This window comes from Anolis sagrei, chromosome 6, assembly GCF_037176765.1.
Source record: "Anolis sagrei isolate rAnoSag1 chromosome 6, rAnoSag1.mat, whole genome shotgun sequence".
NCBI lineage: Eukaryota > Metazoa > Chordata > Lepidosauria > Squamata > Dactyloidae > Anolis > Anolis sagrei.
The window spans coordinates 129,538,721-129,557,251 of record NC_090026.1 but is presented as its reverse complement, the minus strand read 5'-3'; the positions used below and the strand labels follow the sequence as shown (position 1 = coordinate 129,557,251).

At 45.1% G+C, this 18,531-nt stretch overlaps 1 protein-coding gene across 1 annotated transcript in view; it reads right to left on the bottom strand.

Moving 5' to 3' along the window:
- Nucleotides 1-2,070: 2,070 nt before the first annotated feature.
- The window catches only part of PTH1R (parathyroid hormone 1 receptor), a 183,658-nt gene continuing 167,197 nt past the window's right edge, over nucleotides 2,071-18,531 (bottom strand). The window contains exons 10-13 of the mRNA XM_060782697.2: nucleotides 16,660-16,754; nucleotides 7,276-7,417; nucleotides 6,387-6,428; nucleotides 2,071-2,705 (exon numbers count right to left, since the gene is read on the bottom strand). Of these exons, the coding sequence (XP_060638680.1) occupies nucleotides 2,289-2,705; nucleotides 6,387-6,428; nucleotides 7,276-7,417; nucleotides 16,660-16,754 (696 nt within the window). The 3' untranslated portion in view covers nucleotides 2,071-2,288. The remainder of the gene's footprint in view (nucleotides 2,706-6,386; nucleotides 6,429-7,275; nucleotides 7,418-16,659; nucleotides 16,755-18,531) is intronic.

Genomic DNA, 18,531 nt, shown 5'->3' with positions numbered 1-18,531 from the left:
GGAGATGCTACCACCATGAACACCTTGGGACGGTAGACCATGGAGCCAAATGTGTGACCATCAGACAGCTGGCTTACATTTTTCCATAAAGCTTGATTCCTTGTTCCAAAGGACAAGGGAGAAAGAAATAAGTGTCCGTAGACCAGTGGTTCTCAACCTTCCTAATGCCGCGACCCCTTCGTACAGGTCCTCATGTTGTGGTGACCCCCAACCATAACGTTATTTTCATTGCTACTTCACAACTGTAATTTTGCTCCTGTTATAAATTGTAATGTAAATATCTGATATGCAGGATGTATTTTCAGTCACTGGACCAAATTTGGCACAAATACCCGATATGCCCCAAATTTGAATACTGGTAGGGTTGAGGGTGATTGATTTTGTCATTTGGTAATGCTGGAGTTGCTGGGATTTATAGTTCATTTAAAATCAAAGAGCCTTCGGAACTCCATGAATGATGGAATTGAATCAAACATGGCACACAGAATTCCCATGACCAAGGGAAAATACTGAGAAGGTCTGGTGGACATTGACTTTGAATTTTTGGAGTTGTAGTTCACCTATATTTAGAGAATACCGTGGACTCAAGCAATTTTATTTTTATTTGTCGTGTCAGAACAACCAGTCAAATTATATTACATTTCTAACAGAACAAAGCAAACAAGCAGATTACAAAATTTGTGAGTATGAGAGTTGATTAAATGTCCTTTGACCAGTATCTGGCCACATGGAGTGCTTCTGGTGTTGTTGCAAGAAGGTCCTCCATGGTGCATGTGGCAGGGCTCAGGGTGCATTGCAGCAGGTGGTCAGTGGTTTGCTCTTCTCCACACTCGCATGTCGAGGATTCCACTTTGTAGCCCCATTTCTGAAGGTTGGCTCTGCATCTCGTGGTGCCAGAGCACAGTCTGTTCAGTGCCTTCCAGGTCGCCCAGTCTTCTGTGTGCCCAGGAGGGAGTCTCTCGTTTGGTATCAGCCATTGGTTGAGGTTCTGGGTTTGAGCCTGCCACTTTTGGACTCTCGCTTGCTGAGGTGTTCCAGCGAGTGTCTCTGTAGATCTTAGAAAACTATTTCTAGATTTAAGTCGTTGACGTGCTGGCTGATACCCAAACAAGCAATGATGGATCTGGATCAAACTTGGCACAAATACTCAATATGTCCAAATGTAAACACTGGTAGAGTTTGGAGAAAATAGACCTTGCCATTTAGGAGTTGTAGTTGTTGGGATTTATAGTTCACTCACAATGAAATAGCATTCTGAACCCCACCAACGATAAAATTGTACCAAACTTTCCAGACAGAACCCCCATGACCAACAGAAAATACAATGTATTGTCGAAGGCTTTCATGGCTGGAATCACTAGGTTCTTGTGGGTTTTTTCGGGCTATAGAGCCATGTTCTAGAGGCATTTCTCCTGACGTTTCGCCTGCATCTATGGCAAGCATACTCGGAGGTAGTGAGGTCTGTTGGAATTAGGACAATGGGTTTATATATCTGTGGAATGGCTGGGGTGGGGCAAGGAGCTCTTCCCTGCTGCAGTTAGGTGTGAATGTTTCAGCTGATCACCTTCATTAGCATTTGAAGGCTTGCCTGAGCCTGGGAAAATCTCTTGCTGGGAGGTGTTAATCATTCACACCTAACTGCAGCAGGGAAGAGCTCCTTGCCCCACCCCAGCCATTCCACAGATATATAAACCCTTTGTCCTAATTCCAACAGACCTCACTACCTCTGAGGATGCTTGCCACAGATGCAGGCGAAACGTCAGGAGAGAATGCCTCTAGAACATGGCTCTATAGCCCGAAAAAACCCACAAGAACCTAGAAAATACAATGTTTTCTGATGATCTATTGGCGACCCTCTGACAGCCCCTCCCGACCCCCACAGGGGTCCCGACCCCCAGGTTGAGAAACGCTGCTGTAGACCTTTGGCTAGATGTTCCTCTGAACTTCTTGAGAAGCTCTCACTTGAACATCGAACAGGTTGTTTTGCTCTCTCTCTTCCCAAACCCCATTTGCATGACTGTCTCCTTCCACTGGTAGCTCCTAGCAATTAAACAGCACTCACACTCCAGGTGGACGTAGCCAGCTTTATTGCTACTACACACACAGAAAGAAAATAACACTACGAATTTTCCCATGTCCCTCCAGCCCCTTTGCTCGTGCTCTTCCCTCCTCCCCTTCCAGTCCCTTCCACATCTTTCTCCAACTCCCATGATTGATTTCTCCTGATTATGGCTTCCGCACAGGACCGCTCTCCTCCTCCAGGTTCGTTGGCCAACGCCGACCTTGCTTCAGGTCTGTTGGCAGGGGCAGGAGTCAAACGCTTGCTCTTCCAAGCTTTGAATCGTGTCCTGACACTCTTCTTCCACAAGTATGGTCGGCTTGTCTCCGTTGTAGAGTCCTGAACCGTTGAGGTACTCCTCGTCTTTGTTATATTGTTCCGGCCCAGAGGAAGGCAAGGAGTTCTCGGAAATGGAGCCGTTTTTGACGTATCCGGGCAAATTCCGGTGTCCGTTGACAGAGCCGGGGAGGAGTCTCGTGTTGAGGTGGAGGGCAATGCTTCCACCCCCGCGGGTGGTCACGTTCGTGATGCTGGTGTGCGAGACCATGGGTCCATAGCTGTAGGTGGTGCTCCCGCTGCGGGCTTTGCGCTTGAAGTCCAGCGCCAATGTCCATCGGCTCCACGACTTCTTGATTTCGGCTTGAACCTGACAAGGTCAAGAAAGAGAAAGCAGGGCTGTTATTGTATTGTCGAAGGCTTTCATGGCTGGAATCACTAGGTTCTTGTGGGTTTTTTTGGGCTATAGAGTCATGTTCTAGAGGCATTTCTCCTGACGTTTCGCCTGCATCTATGGCAAGCATCCTCAGGGGTAGTGAGGTCTGTTGGAATTAGGACAATGGGCTTATATATCTGTGGAATGGCTGGGGTGGAGCTAGGTGTGAATGTTTCAGCTGACCACCTTCATTAGCATTTGAAGGCCTGGCTGAGCCTGGGAAAATCTCTTGCTGAGAGGTGTTAAGATGAGGAAGAGACCATGGAAGAGACCAAGGAAGAGACCATGAAAATGAACAAAATCTGGCTACCAGTATTAAAAAACTCTAAAATTACAACAGCAAAACAACAGAGAGGAAACAACAAGGCACATCTTAACACCTCTCAGCAAGAGATTTTCCCAGGCTCAGCCAGGACTTCAAATGCTAATGAAGGTGGTCAGCTGAAACATTCACACCTAGCTCCAGCAGAGAAGAGCTCCTTGCCCCACCCCAGCCATTCCACAGGTATATAAACCTATTGTCCTAATTCCAACAGACCTCACTACCTCTGAGGATGCTTGCCATAGATGCAGGCGAAACGTCAGGAGAAATGCCTCTAGAACATGGCCATATAGCCCGAAAAAACCCACAAGAACCTAGGGTTGTTATTGTTATCAGAGAATCATCAGAGTCCATCTCACTTCTGTCACTCAAGAAGACTCCATTCAAACTTTCCAGACAGATGCATGGCCATCCACCCCAAGGGCCATCCAGTCCAACCTCCTGCCATGCAGAAAGACAAGGGGGGGGGGGGGGGTCTATGTTCTCCTTGGGTTGGAAGATACCCCCAGTGCCATCCAGCCCAACTCCCTTCTGCCATTTAGGAGGACACAATCCAAGCCCTCTCAACAGATGGTGTAACGGATTTAACTAATTGTAATGGAGGTTTTGTATATGTTTATTGCTGTTGAGTATTATTACAAGCGCAGGCTGGAGTTGGCTACATATGATTGTTGTGTATCAAATAATAATAATAATAATAATAATAATAATAATAATAATAATAGAAATTATTAGAAATAATAATAATAATAATAATAATAATAATAATAGAAAAAGTTACAGAGAATGAACATGCCAAACTTCTCTGGGACTTCCGGATTCAGAGAGCCAGAGTTTTGGAACATAATATTTATTTACTGTATTTGTATACCGCCTTTCTCAGCCAATTGGCGACTCAAGGCGGTTTCCAACAAATCAGTACACTTAAAACGTAATAGATAAAAAACATTAAACAGCATACAACATCATAAAAGCAATAAAAGCAGCGTCTCATTATTCTCAAGCATTGTCTAATTCCATTGTCAGGTCATTCAATTTCCTATATTAGCTACTCTGTATTTGTAAATGCTTGCTCGAATAGCCACGTTTTAACTTGCCTCCGAAACGTCATGAGGGAGGGAGCAGATCTGATTTCCCTGGGGAGGGCGTTCCATAGCCAAGGGGCCACCACTGAGAAGACCCTGTCTCTCGTCCCCGCCAAATGTGTTTGTGTCGAAGGCAGGATCGAGAGCAGGGCCTCCCCAGATGATCATAAAGTCCTCAGTGGTTCGTAAGGGGAGATACGTTCAGACAGGTAAGTTGGGCCAGAACAGTTTAGGCCTTTATAGGCCAAAGCCAGCACTTTGAATTGGGCCCGGTAACAAACTGGTAGCCAGTGGAGCTGGCGCAACAAGGGGGCTGTATGCTCCCTGAGCGCCACTCCTGTTAACAACCTGGCTGCCGTTCATTGGACTAGTTGAAGCTTCCGGACCGTCTTCAAAGGCAACCCCACGTAGAAAGCGTTGCAGTAGTCTATACGGGATGTAACTAGGGTGTGGACTACTGTGGCTAAGTCAGACTTCCCAAGGTACGGGCACAGCTGGCACACAAGTTTTAATTGTGCAAATGCTCCCCTGGTCACCACTGAAACCTGGGGTTCCAGGCTCAGTGATGAGTCCAAGATCACACCCAAGCTGCGAACCTGCGTCTTCAGGGGGAGCGTGACCCCATCCAACACAGGCTGTAACCCTATGCCCTGTTCGGCCTTGCGACTGACCAGGAGTACCTCTGTCTTGTCTGGATTCAATTTCAATTTGTTCTCCCTCATCCAGACTGTCACAGTGGCCAAGCACCGGTTCAGGACCTGAACAGCCTCCTTAGTAGCAGGTGGAAAGAAGTGACAGAGTCCTGACCTCACGGTCATGTTAAAAAACAAAGTATGGATCGTTGATGTCGCAATCCCAGGTGACAGCAGGATTGCAGAAAAACAACTGGAAAAGTTGACACGATATGAGGATTTAAAGGTTCGCAGTTTGGGTGTGATCTTGGACTCATCGCTGAGTCTGGAACCCCAGGTTTCAGCGGTGACCAGGGGAGCATTCGCACAGCTAAAACTTGTGCGCCAGCTGCGCCCATACCTTGGGAAGTCTGACTTGGCCACAGTAGTCCATGCTCTAGTTACATCCCGTATAGACTACTGCAACGCTCTCTACGTGGGGTTGCCTTTGAAGACTGCTTGGAAGCTTCAAATGGTCCAATGAGCGGCAGCCAGGATGCTAACAGGAGCGGCACTCAGGGAGCATACAACTCTTCTGTTGCGCCAGCTCCACTGGCTGCCAATTTGCTACCGGGCACAATTCAAAGTGCTGGCTTTAGCCTTTAAAGCCCTAAACGGTTCTTTCCCGACCTATCTGTCCAAACGCATCTCCTCCTATGAACCAGTTAGGACATTAAGATCGTCTGGGGAGGCCCTGCTCTCGGTCCCGCCAGCCTCACAAGCATGCCTGGCGGGGACGAGAGACAGGGCCTTCTCAGTAGTGGCCCCTCGGCTGTGGAACGCCCTCCCTACAGACATCAGATCGGCCCCCTCCTATCTGGCATTCCGGAAGAGAGTGAAGACCTGGCTCTTCGAACAGGCTTTCAACTAAGCAGTGCAATTGATTGATTATTGGAATATGGATTAATGGACAATGAGAGTGGATGCTGATTCTATTGATGAGACGTGATGGATTGTTATTTTGTTGTATTGTTGGATTGATGTTTTGATGTGAATTAATTGATATTGCTGTTTTAATTGATTAATGATCTGTTTTGTAGTGTTGAATTGGTTGTTAACCGCTCTGAGTCACCTGAGGGCTGAGAAAAGCGGTATACAAGTGAAGTAAATAAATAAATAAATAAAGAGCGAACTGTAAAGACTCTGGCACAAGCCAGTAAAGGTGGTCCCAGTGGTTATTAAACACAAACACAAACACAATCGGTGCTGACAAAATCACCACCTGCCAGCTGCAGAAGGCCACCTTACTGGGATCTGTACGCATTTTTCACCGATACATCACACAGTCCTAGACACTTGGGAAGTGTCCGACATGTAATCCAATACAACAGCCAGCAAAGTGTCTGCTGTGGACTCATCTTGTTGTGTTTCAAATAATAATAATAATAATAATAATAATAATAATAATAATTATAATTATAATTATTATTATTATTATTATTATTATTCAAGACATATAGTCTTGCCTTCCTTTGCTCCAGGAAGAGAAGACTGCATGTTGGGTTGCAATGATGCGTTTGGCTTCAAAGACACTTACCTCCCCATTGCAAAAACAATAGATTATGGCGACAAAAAATCCCTAGAAAGAAGAAGAAGAAAAAGAAGATATTAATATTTATTTAGCATGACCCAAAGAGTCTGAAAAAGTCAGATGTTGGGCAACCCCAGAATCCATCATCTTTGAATATTTGAAAGGAAATCAGAAAATGGATTGTTGTAGGTTTTTTCAGGCTATATGGCCATGGTCTAGAGGCATTTTCTCCTGACGTTTCGCCTGCATCTATGGCAAGCATCCTCAGAGGTTGTGAGGTCGTGTGTCTTGGAACAGTTTCTCCCCGTAGCCATATAGCCCGAAAAAACCTAGAACAACCCATTGATTCCAGCCATGAAAGCCTTCGACAAGACATTGAACATCTCTATGGGGAGAAACTGTTCCAAGACACATGACCTCACTACCTCTGAGGATGCTTGCCATAGATGCAGGCGAAACGTCAGGAGAAAATGCCTTTAGACCATGGCCATATAGCCTGAAAAAACCTACAACAACCCGGTGATTCTGGCCATGAAAGCCTTCAACAATACAAATCAGAAAATGCTTGCAAACCCTGACAAGAGAGAGTAGGAAATGGCAGGCAAGGCTTACTTTCTTTTCTTAACTTTTCTATCTTTGCTTTCATTCAATCTACACCCACTTCTTTATTTTAGTTTAGGTAAGGGGGGAAAAAAAGCTTTTTTTAACATCATAGAAATCTTTTTTGTATTAGATAAATCCTGAAGAAGACAATAACAAAGGATGTTAAAAATATCCCTATTTTAGATCCATTCTTTTGTCCTCCACAATACAAAAGGAAAGAAGAATACTGGAGGTCAAGACTTTGCACCATTCAGAACGTTTCCTATGCAAAGATTTTGCACGCCATCCATACCTGGAAAGAGTTGAAGAGCATTTCATAATGCATCTGGATTTGCCAGAGGATCCCTGACACTTCGGTGTACGGCATCGCCATGAAGACGATATAATGGACTCCGAAGAGTGGCATGAGGACCAGCGTCGACTTCAGCAGCTTCCTGAGAAAGAGGAAGAATGAGAGACTCTGGATTCGTCTGTTTTTCTTATCTAGGCATTTTAATTATATGCCTCTCTTCAAGAAAAAGAAACAACAACAACAACAACAGACTCAGAGAGTTCATCTTAGTGACTAGATAGAACCCAGATAAAGCAATTTTGCAGTATTTATTTATTTATCGTGTCATAGGGCTGAGAACGGCGGTCAACAAATGCAGTAAATGCAGTAAATGCAGTAATCAACATTTCATCAACTACCAAGCTTGCAAACTTTGTGTTTTGTCTGTTTGTTTGTTTGTTTTGTTAAAAATGTAATACAAATGTCAGCAACCAGATATTTGTATTACATTTTTAACAAAACAAACAAATAAACAGACAAAACACAAAGTTTGCAAGCTTGGTATTCTATTAAATGTCCTTTGACCAGTATCTGGCCCCTTGGAGTGCCTCTGGTGTTGCCGCAAGGAGGTCCTCCATTGTGCATGTGGCAGGGCTCAGGGTGCATTGTAGCAGGTGCTCTGTAGTTTGCTCTTCTCCACACTCACATGTCGTGGATTCAGCTTTGTAGCCCCATTTCTTGAGGTTGGCTCTGCATCTCGTGGTGCCAGAGCGCAGTCTGTTCAGTGCCTTCCAAGTCGCCCAGTCTTCTCTGTGCCCAGGGGGGAGTCTTTCATTTGGTATCAGCCATTGGTTGAGGTTCTGGGTTTGAGCCTGCCACTTTTGGACTCTAGCTTGCTGAGGTGTTCCAGCGAGTGTCTCTGTAGATCTTTGATTTTGTCGTTTGGGAGTTGTAGTTGCTGGGATTTATAGTTCACTTACAATCAAAGACCATTCTGAACTCCACCAACGATGGAATTGAACCAAACTTGGCACACAAAACTCTCACAACCAACAGAAAATACTGGAAGGGTTTGGTGGGCATTAACCTTAACTTTTGGAGTTGTAGTTCACCTATATCCAGAGAGCACTGTGGACCCAAACAATGATGGATCTGGAGCAAACTTGGCACAAATACTCAATATGCCCAAATGTGAACATTGGTTGAGTTTGGGGAAAACAGACCTTGTCATTTGGGAGTTGTAGTTGCTGGGATTTATAGTTCACCTACAATCAAAGAACATTCTAAACTCCAACAACAATGGAATTGAACCAAACTTGGCACACAGAACTCCCATGACCAACAGAAAATACTGGAAGGATTTGGTGGGCATTGACCTTGAGTTTTGGAGTTGTAGTTCACCTATATCCAGAGAGCACTGTGGACCCAAACAATGATGGATCTGGACCAAACTTGGCACAAATACTCAATATGCCCAAATGTGAACACTGGTTGAGTTTGGGGAAAACACATCTTGTCCTTTGGGAGCTGTAGTTGCTGGCATTTATAGTTCACCTACAATCAAAGAGTATTCTGAACTTCACAAACAATGGAATTGAACCAAATTTGGCACACAGAACCCTCATGATCAACACAAAATGCTGGAAGGGTTTGGTGGGCATTGACCTTGAGTTTGGGAGTTGTAGTTCACCTACATCCAGAGAGCATTCTGGACTCAAACAATGATGGATCTGGACCAAACTTGGCATGAATACTCAATATGCCCAAATGTGAACTCAGATGGAGTTTGGGGGAAATAGACCCTGATATTTGGGAGATGTAGTTGCTGGGATTTATAGTTCACCTACAATCAAAGAGCATTCTGAAGCTCACCCATGAGAGAATTGGGCCAAACTTCCCACATGGAACCCCCATGACCAACTGAAAATGCTGTGTTTTCTGATGGTGTTTGATGACCCCTCTGACACCCCCTCGCAACCTTCCCAGGAGTCTCGACCTCCATGTTGAGAAACTCTGATGCGAGGTATCATATGCTTGCTTATCATTGAGTATATAAGTTTGGCGAGCTGCCTTCTGGAAGCAGAGAAATCATTTTCTTCCTGTTTTTGCACTTAACCATTGCACTTTGGTTAAGCAAACCGAATGCAGCAGTTTTTAAATGTCCCAATACTTTCCCAAGAAACATATGTGTGAATAAGACATCAACAGAGCCATGTGTTGCCTATTCATCTGTCTATCATCTGTCTGTCAATCTGTCTATCTATCCGCCTCCATCTCTCGTTTACTCAACAGCTAATTAAATTCTATCATAGTTTCCCTTCTGAATGACCTCCTGTCTGTCAAATGCAGAAAAGACTTACTTTCCAAGCACTGGATTTTATAAATAGCGCCCTTGCTTTGCAATTCTCCCCTGCCTTCAATATAGATCAGATACGTTTGTTTCCAGCACTTTATTGCCAGCAGACTAACGTTACGGGAACATGAAGGTAACAATAGCTTTGATTTGACGATATCTTTACCAAAACGTATGTTCGGCATAAATACATTGAATGCAAGATCAGAACGCTTTCAGGAATCAACCCGAACCAGGGCCAAGGTCTGTCTGGAGAGATTCCTGCCGTTACGGTCTCCCGGGGCATCTTCCAGCAAAACCTTTTGATGAGAAAGCGGCAAGTCTTTCCTTTCTAACAAGCTCTGGGCAACTGCCAGTCTCGCCTTGGTTGCCTCCAGGCAAAGTCACCGTGACACATTCAAGGCATAGAAGGCAGGTGAGAAATGCCTCCTAATGAGCCACAGCAAATGGAGGCAGTGCTCTTGTTGCAACAGAGTCTGCTCTTCACATTTGCTTGGCTTAAGGGCTCAGGACCTCCATGAAAGTGGGAACAATTGTGAACAACCCCCTTCTTTTTAAAACATAGAATCCATAGGTCTTCCAGTGGTCAACATCTAGAACATACAGTTGACCCTACACATTTGCAGATTTGACGACTTGATTACAATATATAACACAATTTTTGTTCCTGGGTTATAAATGCCATTTCCTAATTGGTCCTATCATAAAGACATGAGGAAGAACTTCCTGACTGTGAGACCTGTTCAGCAGTGGAACTCTCTGCCCCAGAGTGTGGTAGAAGCTCCATCTTTGGAAGCTTTTAAACAGAGGGTGGATGGGTTGTTGTAGGTTTTTTCAGGGTATATGGCCACGTTCTAGAGGCATTCTTTCCTGATGTTTCGGCTGCATCTATGGCAAGCATCCTTGGAGGTTGTGAAGCCGGATGGCCATCTGTTGGGGGTGCTTTGAATGCAATTTTTCTGCAGAATAGGGTTGGACTGGATGGCCCACGAGGTCTTTCTATTATTCAACTGCCAAAACTTTGTTTTTGAGGGTCAAGGCTGGAGTTAAAATGGCTGTAAGGAACATTAACAACCTTAGATATGCAGATGATATCACTTTGATGGCAGAAAGTGAGGAGGAGCTGAGGAGTCTTCCAACCAAGGTGAAAGAAGAAAGGGCAAAAGCTGGGTTGCAGTTAAACACCCAAAAAAGCCAAGATGATGACAACCAGGCTGATTGAGAATTGGCAAAGATAGGGAGAAAGTGTGGAGGCAGTGACAGACTTTGTATTTCTAGGTGCAAAGATGACTGCAGAAGCAGACTGCAGCCAGGAAATCTGGAGGAGAGCAAGGACACATCTTGATAAAAGAGTGAAGAGTAGAAACATCCCACTGACAATAAAGATCCGCATAGTTAAAGCAATGGTTTCCAGGTGGAAGGCGGTCACAGTCGGGGTTGGCTTGACACACCTTCCTCTTGGCATGTTTCTCTCTTTCACCCTCCATTTGTGCCTCTTCAAATTCTGCAGCACTGCTGGTCACAGCTGACCTCCAGCTGGAGCGCTCAAGGGCCAGGGCTTCCCAGTTCTCAGTGTCTATGCCAGAGTTTTTAAGGTTGGCTTCGATCCCATCTTTAAATCTCTTTTCCTGCCCTCCAACATTTTGTTTTCCATTCTTGAGTTCGGAGTAGAGCAACTGCTTTGGGAGATGGTGGTTGGGCATCCGGACAACGTGGCCGGTCCAGCGGAGTTGATGGCGGAGGACCATCGCTTCAATGCTGGTGGTTTTTGCTTCTTCCAGCACGCTGACATTTGTCCGCCTGTCTTCCCAAGAGATTTGCAGGATTTTCCGGAGGCAGAGCTGATGGAATCGTTCCAGGAGTTGCATGTGACGTCTGTGGATTGTCCACATTTCACAGGCATATAGCAGGGTTGGGAGGACAATAGCTTTATAAACAAGCCCCTTTGTCTCCCTACAGATGTCCCAGTCCTCAAACACTCTCTGCTTCATTCGGAAAAATGCTGCACTCGCAGAGCTCAGGCGGTGTTGTATTTTAGTGTCAATGTTGACTTTTGTGGAGAGGTGGCTGCCAAGGTACAACAATCTTGGAAAACAATCCTACTCGGACAACAAGGGGTCACCTAAGAGTTTATTAGAAGTTCAGTAAATGGAAATGAATACTCATTTGAAGCACAAGTGAATGCCAGAGAAAGTGAGACTGCTTAGTCTGTGTCAGGTTTTACAATGTATTGTAATGCAATATAGCTGAGTCATGCACTGCTAATAGGCTTCTATTGGAAATGCTGAGTCATGCATTAACTGTATATAGGGAATTATTTGGGGAATGTGTTCTGGCCTGGTCCAGGTGATTGTGAATGATGCAATCCTGTGTCTGAGTTAAGTTAATGAGTTGGGAACCAATCAGTGATTGCTATGTGTAATTGTATAGAATTGTATATAAGGAAGTCATGTACAGTGTATTCTCTCTCCTTGTGCTGTGATGCTCTTCGTCGAAGGCTCTATGTAATTGATTAAAAGAACCTGTCTGCTAAGACAAGATATAACTGAGTGCTGTGGTAAGTTTGTAGTGTCATCTAGATTGGAGGGGGAAACAATGGTAAAACTGACAATAGCCGGGCATGTGCTCAAGTGTCTGTAAAAGAGTTCCAGAGTGACTGCAGTTTGTGGGAGCAGTTGACTGAAAATACTGTGCAGGAAGAAGCTACTGGAAAGCACTGAAGTTGTGCAACTGATCTACTGCTGAATTGTGAAATTAATCTCAACAGTTTGTCACTGCAAGATCCCATGCGAATGTCATAGACCCCTACAGCAGGGGTTCTCAACCTTCCTAATGCTTTGACCCCTTAATACAGTCCCTCATGTTGTGGTGACCCCCAACCATAATATTGTTTTCGTTACTACTTCATAACAGTCATTTTACTACTGTTATAAATCATAATGTACATATCAGATATGCAGGATGCATTTTCATTCACTGGACCAAAGTGGGCACAAATACCCAATATACCCAAATGTGAATGCTAGTGGGGTTGGGAGAAGATTGATTTTGTAATTTGGGGATTGTAGTTGCTGGGATTTATAGTTCACTTGTAATCAAAGAGCATTCTGAACTCCACCAGCGATGGATTTGAACCAAACTTGGCTCCCATGACCCATGGAAAACACTGGAAGAGTTTGATGGGCATTGACCTTGAGTTTGGCAGTTGTAGTTCACCTATATCCAGAGAGAACTGTGAACTCACACAATGGTGGATCTGGACCAAACTTGGAGTGGATACTCAATATGCCCAAATGTGAAGACTGGTGGAGTCTGGGGAAAATAGATCTTGACATTTGGGAGTTGTAGTTGCTGGGATTTATAGTTCATTACAATCAGAGAACATTCTGAACTTCACCAACGATAGAATTGGTTCAAACTTCCCACATGGAATCCCCATGACCATCAGAAAATTCTGTGTTTTCTGATGGTCTTTGGCGACCCCTCTGACACCCCCTCGCGACCCCCTCAGGGGTCCCAACCCCCAGGTTGAGAAACACTGCCCTACAGTGTATGCCAGAAAGCATGGCACAGAGTGTTTTAATTCTGCTATGGAAGAACTGGAAACTTTAGGATGGAATGGAGATAGAAGTTCCACACATGGCAGCAAATTGCCATTAGAAGCCCAAGTGAGTGACAGAGAAAGTGAGGCCACCCAGGAAACCTTATGTTTGTCACTTTGAGATTCCAATGGAGACAAAGGCAAGGACGGCATGCAAATGCCACAGACCTCCGGAGCGTATCTCAGAAAGCACGGCCGGAGGAGAAGGAGGAGAACATCTGGTAGCGTTTAGATGCGGTGCTCCCCGAGGGGATGGGATTTGACTGGAAATGATGCTGAGAAGGAGGAGGAGGAGGGAAGGGATGCCAACCGCTGCCGTGGCACCGCATGGAGGCAATTACCAAGGGGGCAACCACCGCCTTTAGGGCCCTTTGCTGGCAAACGGCCGCCGTTCGGAGCCGGAGAGCTGGAAAAACACCGCTCAGGACCAACCGAGTGCATCCAAACCATAATTAATAACAAGCCTCAAAGAGCATGAAATAAATCGGTAGGTAAATAATAGGCCTCTTGACCACGCTTGGGATTTTTTCAAGGCTGGTTGCAAATTGCAATCTTGGGCATTTTTCAAATTGCTGCCTCCCTCCCTCCCTCCGTCATTCTCCAAACTAAATCCTTTCTTTGCAAATACTTAAGGTTTGCTCCAAGCCCCTGATCTTCTCCCTTTGTTAAAGCAACTCATCCTATTCGACAAAATGGAACTTTTGGTGCAAATGTGGTGAAACACAGGGCTTGTAGGTTTGGTTCTAGAAATGCCACGTTCTCAACGTCAGCGCCGTCTCAAAGCCAGAGCCGGCGGAGATCTGAAAGGCCGATGACAGGTGTCGCTAGACATTCTTGTAGCTCTGCGTGGCGTCTCGAGGGAGGCCAAAACCACTTCTGAAGAAGCCAGTGTTCTGTTTTGACCAGGGCTGGGAAGGGCCTGGCATTTGAGAATCCAAAACCAAGAGGTTGGTCGCTCAGCCCATTTGTGAGGCCCGTTGTTTTCTTCACAGCCCGCTCTACCTCCACTCAGAGTTTCCAGAGGCTGGATCAGTCCGAGAGAATTCCTGGGCTTCTTCAAATGGGGAACAACGGGGCCAAGTGTATGTCCCTCTTCTGTAATAAACTCTAAAATAACCAGCCTTGTGACCATGTTGTTGCGTGCCTTCAAGTCATTAATGATTTATGGTGAACTGTTCCCTTGGTTTGCTGGGGCTAAGTGCACTCAACACAGGATGAAAGCGGCACAGATGGAAATGGATGATTCCATGTGAAGTCCTAGAGCTGGTTCAAGGTCTGAATGGTGCCAGGATGCACCAGAGAGTTTGGCTCTGACCCGGTTCCAGGATCTGCAGTATCTTCACGGCTGTGAGAGATGCTGGATTTCTTCCCACTCTCTTGCTGCAATATTGGAGCACCTGTCCCTTAAATTGGTTTTGCCATGTAATGTGTTTTACACTTATACATCCTGATGCACATTACAGGCCCTATTTTGGAGCATTGCACCATCTTGCCGATCCCATTTTAAGGCTTCTAAAGTGTGTTCCTGTGTGTGTTTGCACTGTGCATCATTTGAACACCACATTCTTGAGATGCCTTAAATCCCACATTAAGTACTTGGTGTATGACTTGCCCAAGGTTACCCAGGGCTTGTCAATAGTGGCAAAACGCCCCACAATGCACAGTGGCTTCCAATGAGTTACTTACTTACTTTGATGATCCCTTGTTGTCCGAATAAGATTGTCCTCCAAGTGCAGTGTACCTGGTAGGTGACTGTGGAGCCCGATTCTTCACCCGCATGTTCTCCCGCAGTGAGGGCATTGGTTTCCAGGTTGAAGGTGGTCCCGGTCAGGGTTGGCTTGAGACACCTTTCACTTGGTCCATTTCTCTCTTTTGCCCTCCATTCGTGCCTCTTCAGATTCTACAGCACTGCTAGTCACAGCCAACCTCCAGCTAGACCGGACGTGCTTTCCTCTTGGCATGTTTCTCCCTTTCGTCCTCCATTCATGCCTCTTCAAATTCTGCAGCACTGCTGGTCACAGCCAACCTCCAGCTAGACCATTCAAGGGCCAGGATTTCCCAGTTCTCGGTGTCTCTGTCACAATTTTTAAGGTTGGCTTTGAACCCATCTTTAAATCTCTCTTTCCTGTCCTCCAACATTCCATTTTCCGTTCTTGAGTTCAGAGTAGAGTAATTGCTTTGGGAGATGGTGATTGGGCATTCGGACAACGTGGATGGTCCAGCGGAGTTGATGGTGGAGGACCATCACTTCAGTGCTGGTGGTCTTTGCTTCTTCCATCACGCTGATATTTTGCAAAACTTGCAAATCTTTTGGGAAGACAGGCTTGTCCACTTGTCTTCCCAAGAGTTTTGCAGGATTTTTCAGAGGCAACGCTGATGGAATCATTCCAGGAGTTGCATGTGACGTCTGTAGATAGTCCACGTTTCGCAGACATATAGCAGGGTTGGGAGGACAATAGCTTTATAAACAAGCACCTTGGTATCCCTACATTTCTTGGTTTCAATGAGTATCTGTGATGTAAATGGACTTTAAGCAAAGTTGGGGGAAGTTTCAAATTTTGCTGGAAGCTCTGGAGTATCCCACAGCTTTGTGACACTGGACAGTGGGGTTTGGGTCTGATTTGATCCTTTCTCTGTGGGATTGATTGTACCTGAGTCTCCTCTCCTACCCAGACATTGCAGGCATCTCCATCAATACCGGAATGGGATAACTATGGGTTTATGGTGAATGGATTCAATGAAATGTATGTTTAAGGTCTGGTTGGGGTCTATTAAGGTCTGGCAAGGCTGAAGACACCATTCCAAAAATGGAACTTGGAAAACTGCATTATGGAGAGCAAGGAAGGTGAAGGATTTTATGAACTTTGGTGCTGATGAGAACCGAGCACTTTGGGTGCAGACAACACATGTTTACATAATCAGACAAAAGCTCTTTAAGTTAAAGAAGTCAAACAAAACCAATCTGTTTTGGAATTGATGAACCTCTAGCAGGTTTGAATTGAATGACAGAAGTTATCTAAATAGCCAAATAATGGATAACCAAAAGCTGTACATAAGAGACTCTTTTCTTTATCGATTGTGTGCCAGATCTGCAGGGATGCAGCATCTTTTATGCCAGAGGCATTAGACCTGAACGGAGGATGGATGGTGAGTATGAATGTATGGATGAATGAATGTTGGGAGTAAATGTAACGTTTCCCCTTTGTCTGTGTAACTAACCAATATGGCTATTATAAAACCAGTGCTGGAGTCTGTGTGTCTGCTTTGGATAGACCATACCATTTTGTAATGTCATCACCCACAGTCATTTCAATGTATGAAGACGGCTGCAGCTACACTGATGAATTGATGCAGTTTGGCACCACTTAAACAACCATGGCTCAATGCTATTATCTCAGGCATACTTGGGATCCTTGGGAAGCTCTGCCAGCTCCACAGCTCTGCCACTTACCTATACTGTTGTCTTGTATCACATCTCCCTGCATTGGTCTCCCGGAGTTTGGTTGCAAGGACCCGGATGATTTTGATAAAAAGGATAAAATTTGCCTAGAAGAGAAGATCACAGAGACGAAGAAGAAGAAAAGGAGGGCATTAGAGTCAGAGGAGATCTGTACAAACTGCATTTCTTATGTTTATTCACTGTCCTTCCAATTTTTTTTACTGCTTTAGACACAAAACGGGGAGTGTACAAAGCACTAAAACAACTGCAAACAGTAAAACAATTGTGAGCTTGCTAAAAATAAATCCAAGGTAATAAAAATCAGATGATTGTTAAGCTTAACAATACAATAAAAACACCTCTTTTGATGATTTTTTTTTCAGTAGAGGTTGGATGCCCATCTGTCAGGAATGCTTTAATAGAATGGACTGGATGGCCTTTGGGGATCCATTTCAACTCTAGTTGAACTGCCTGAGAACGTGCTGTCTCCTTTTCTGAAGTGCTGGATGGATGGTTGTCTATCTATCAGGAGGGATCGGATTGTGTCTTGGCAGAAGGGGGTTGGACTAAATGGCCTTTGGAGTTCTCTTCCAACTCTTATGATTCAGGGTGTGTTGGAGTCTCCCCCTTTCTGGAGGTTTTGAAACAGAGAATGGATTGCCATCTGTAGGGAAGGGTCAGATTGTGTCTTCCTGAATGGCAGAAGGAGATTCGACTGGATGGCTCACAAGGTGTCTTCTAACTCTTTGATTCTATGACCTTTGAGGTTCCCTTTCAACTTTATGATTCAGGGTGCATTGGAGTTTCTCCTTCCCTGGATGTCCTTAAACAGAAGATGGATGGCCATCTGTAAGGAGGGATCACATTGTTGTCCTCCTACTTGGCAGAAGGGAATTGGACTGGATGACTGTTGGGGTTCCCTTCCAACTCAATGATTCAGGGTGTGTTGGAGTCTCTCCTTCTCTGGAGCTTTTGAAACAGAGCATAGATGACTCTCTGTTGGTAGGGGTCAGACTATGCCTTCCTGCTTGGCAGAAGGGGGTTGGGCTAGATGACCCATGGTGTTCCCTTCCGACTTTATGATTCCCCTTCTCTGGAGGTTTTGAAACAGAGGATGGATGGCCATCTTTTGGTAGGGATCAGATTGTGCCTTGCCTGGTGGAAGGGAATTGGACTGGATGGCCCTTGGAGTCCCCTTCCAACTCTTGAACTGGATGCCATATAGGACCTCCATGATTGCGATTGGCTTGGACAGCAGTGTTGTCCTTTGGTGAAGAAAATCCCCAAGAGACGTGCACAGAAATTGTTTGTGGAGAGCGTTTTCCAAAAGCAAACGAGTGAACGAGGAAGGGCTCTGTGGCAAGGCCTTTGTTTAGTCTCTGCGCTTTTCCCTTCATTCCCAAGTGGGCCTGTCATCTCCCCCCCTCCTTTCTTTTCAGGCTCCAATTCTTTTGCATGGCAAGCTTTTCCTTTGCATCCTTCTTTTTTGGGGCTGGGGAACAATGTTTTTGCACCGAAGCAGAGAAAAAGAACGCGGAGCTCTCCTGTGTGCTCAGGAGAAATGAAGCAAACGGATGCAAGATGTGCAAATTACACCTTCTCAATTGCAACTTTGACAGAAGGGCTGAATTTGGAACAAGTTGATGCACTACAGGAAGGCCCATCGCATCCCAAAACTCCGAAAAGTTACTTCTTTCTTGAACTGTGGTGATCATAATTGCAATAGTTGGACAAGTTGGGAGATTTGGGGAATCTGGTGCATCTACACCAGCCATAGGCAAACTTCGGCCCTCTGGGTGTTTTGGATTTCAACTCCCACAATTCCTAACAGCCGGTAGGAACAGCATTTGGTCATATATATAATCATTCCAATTACTTAACGTC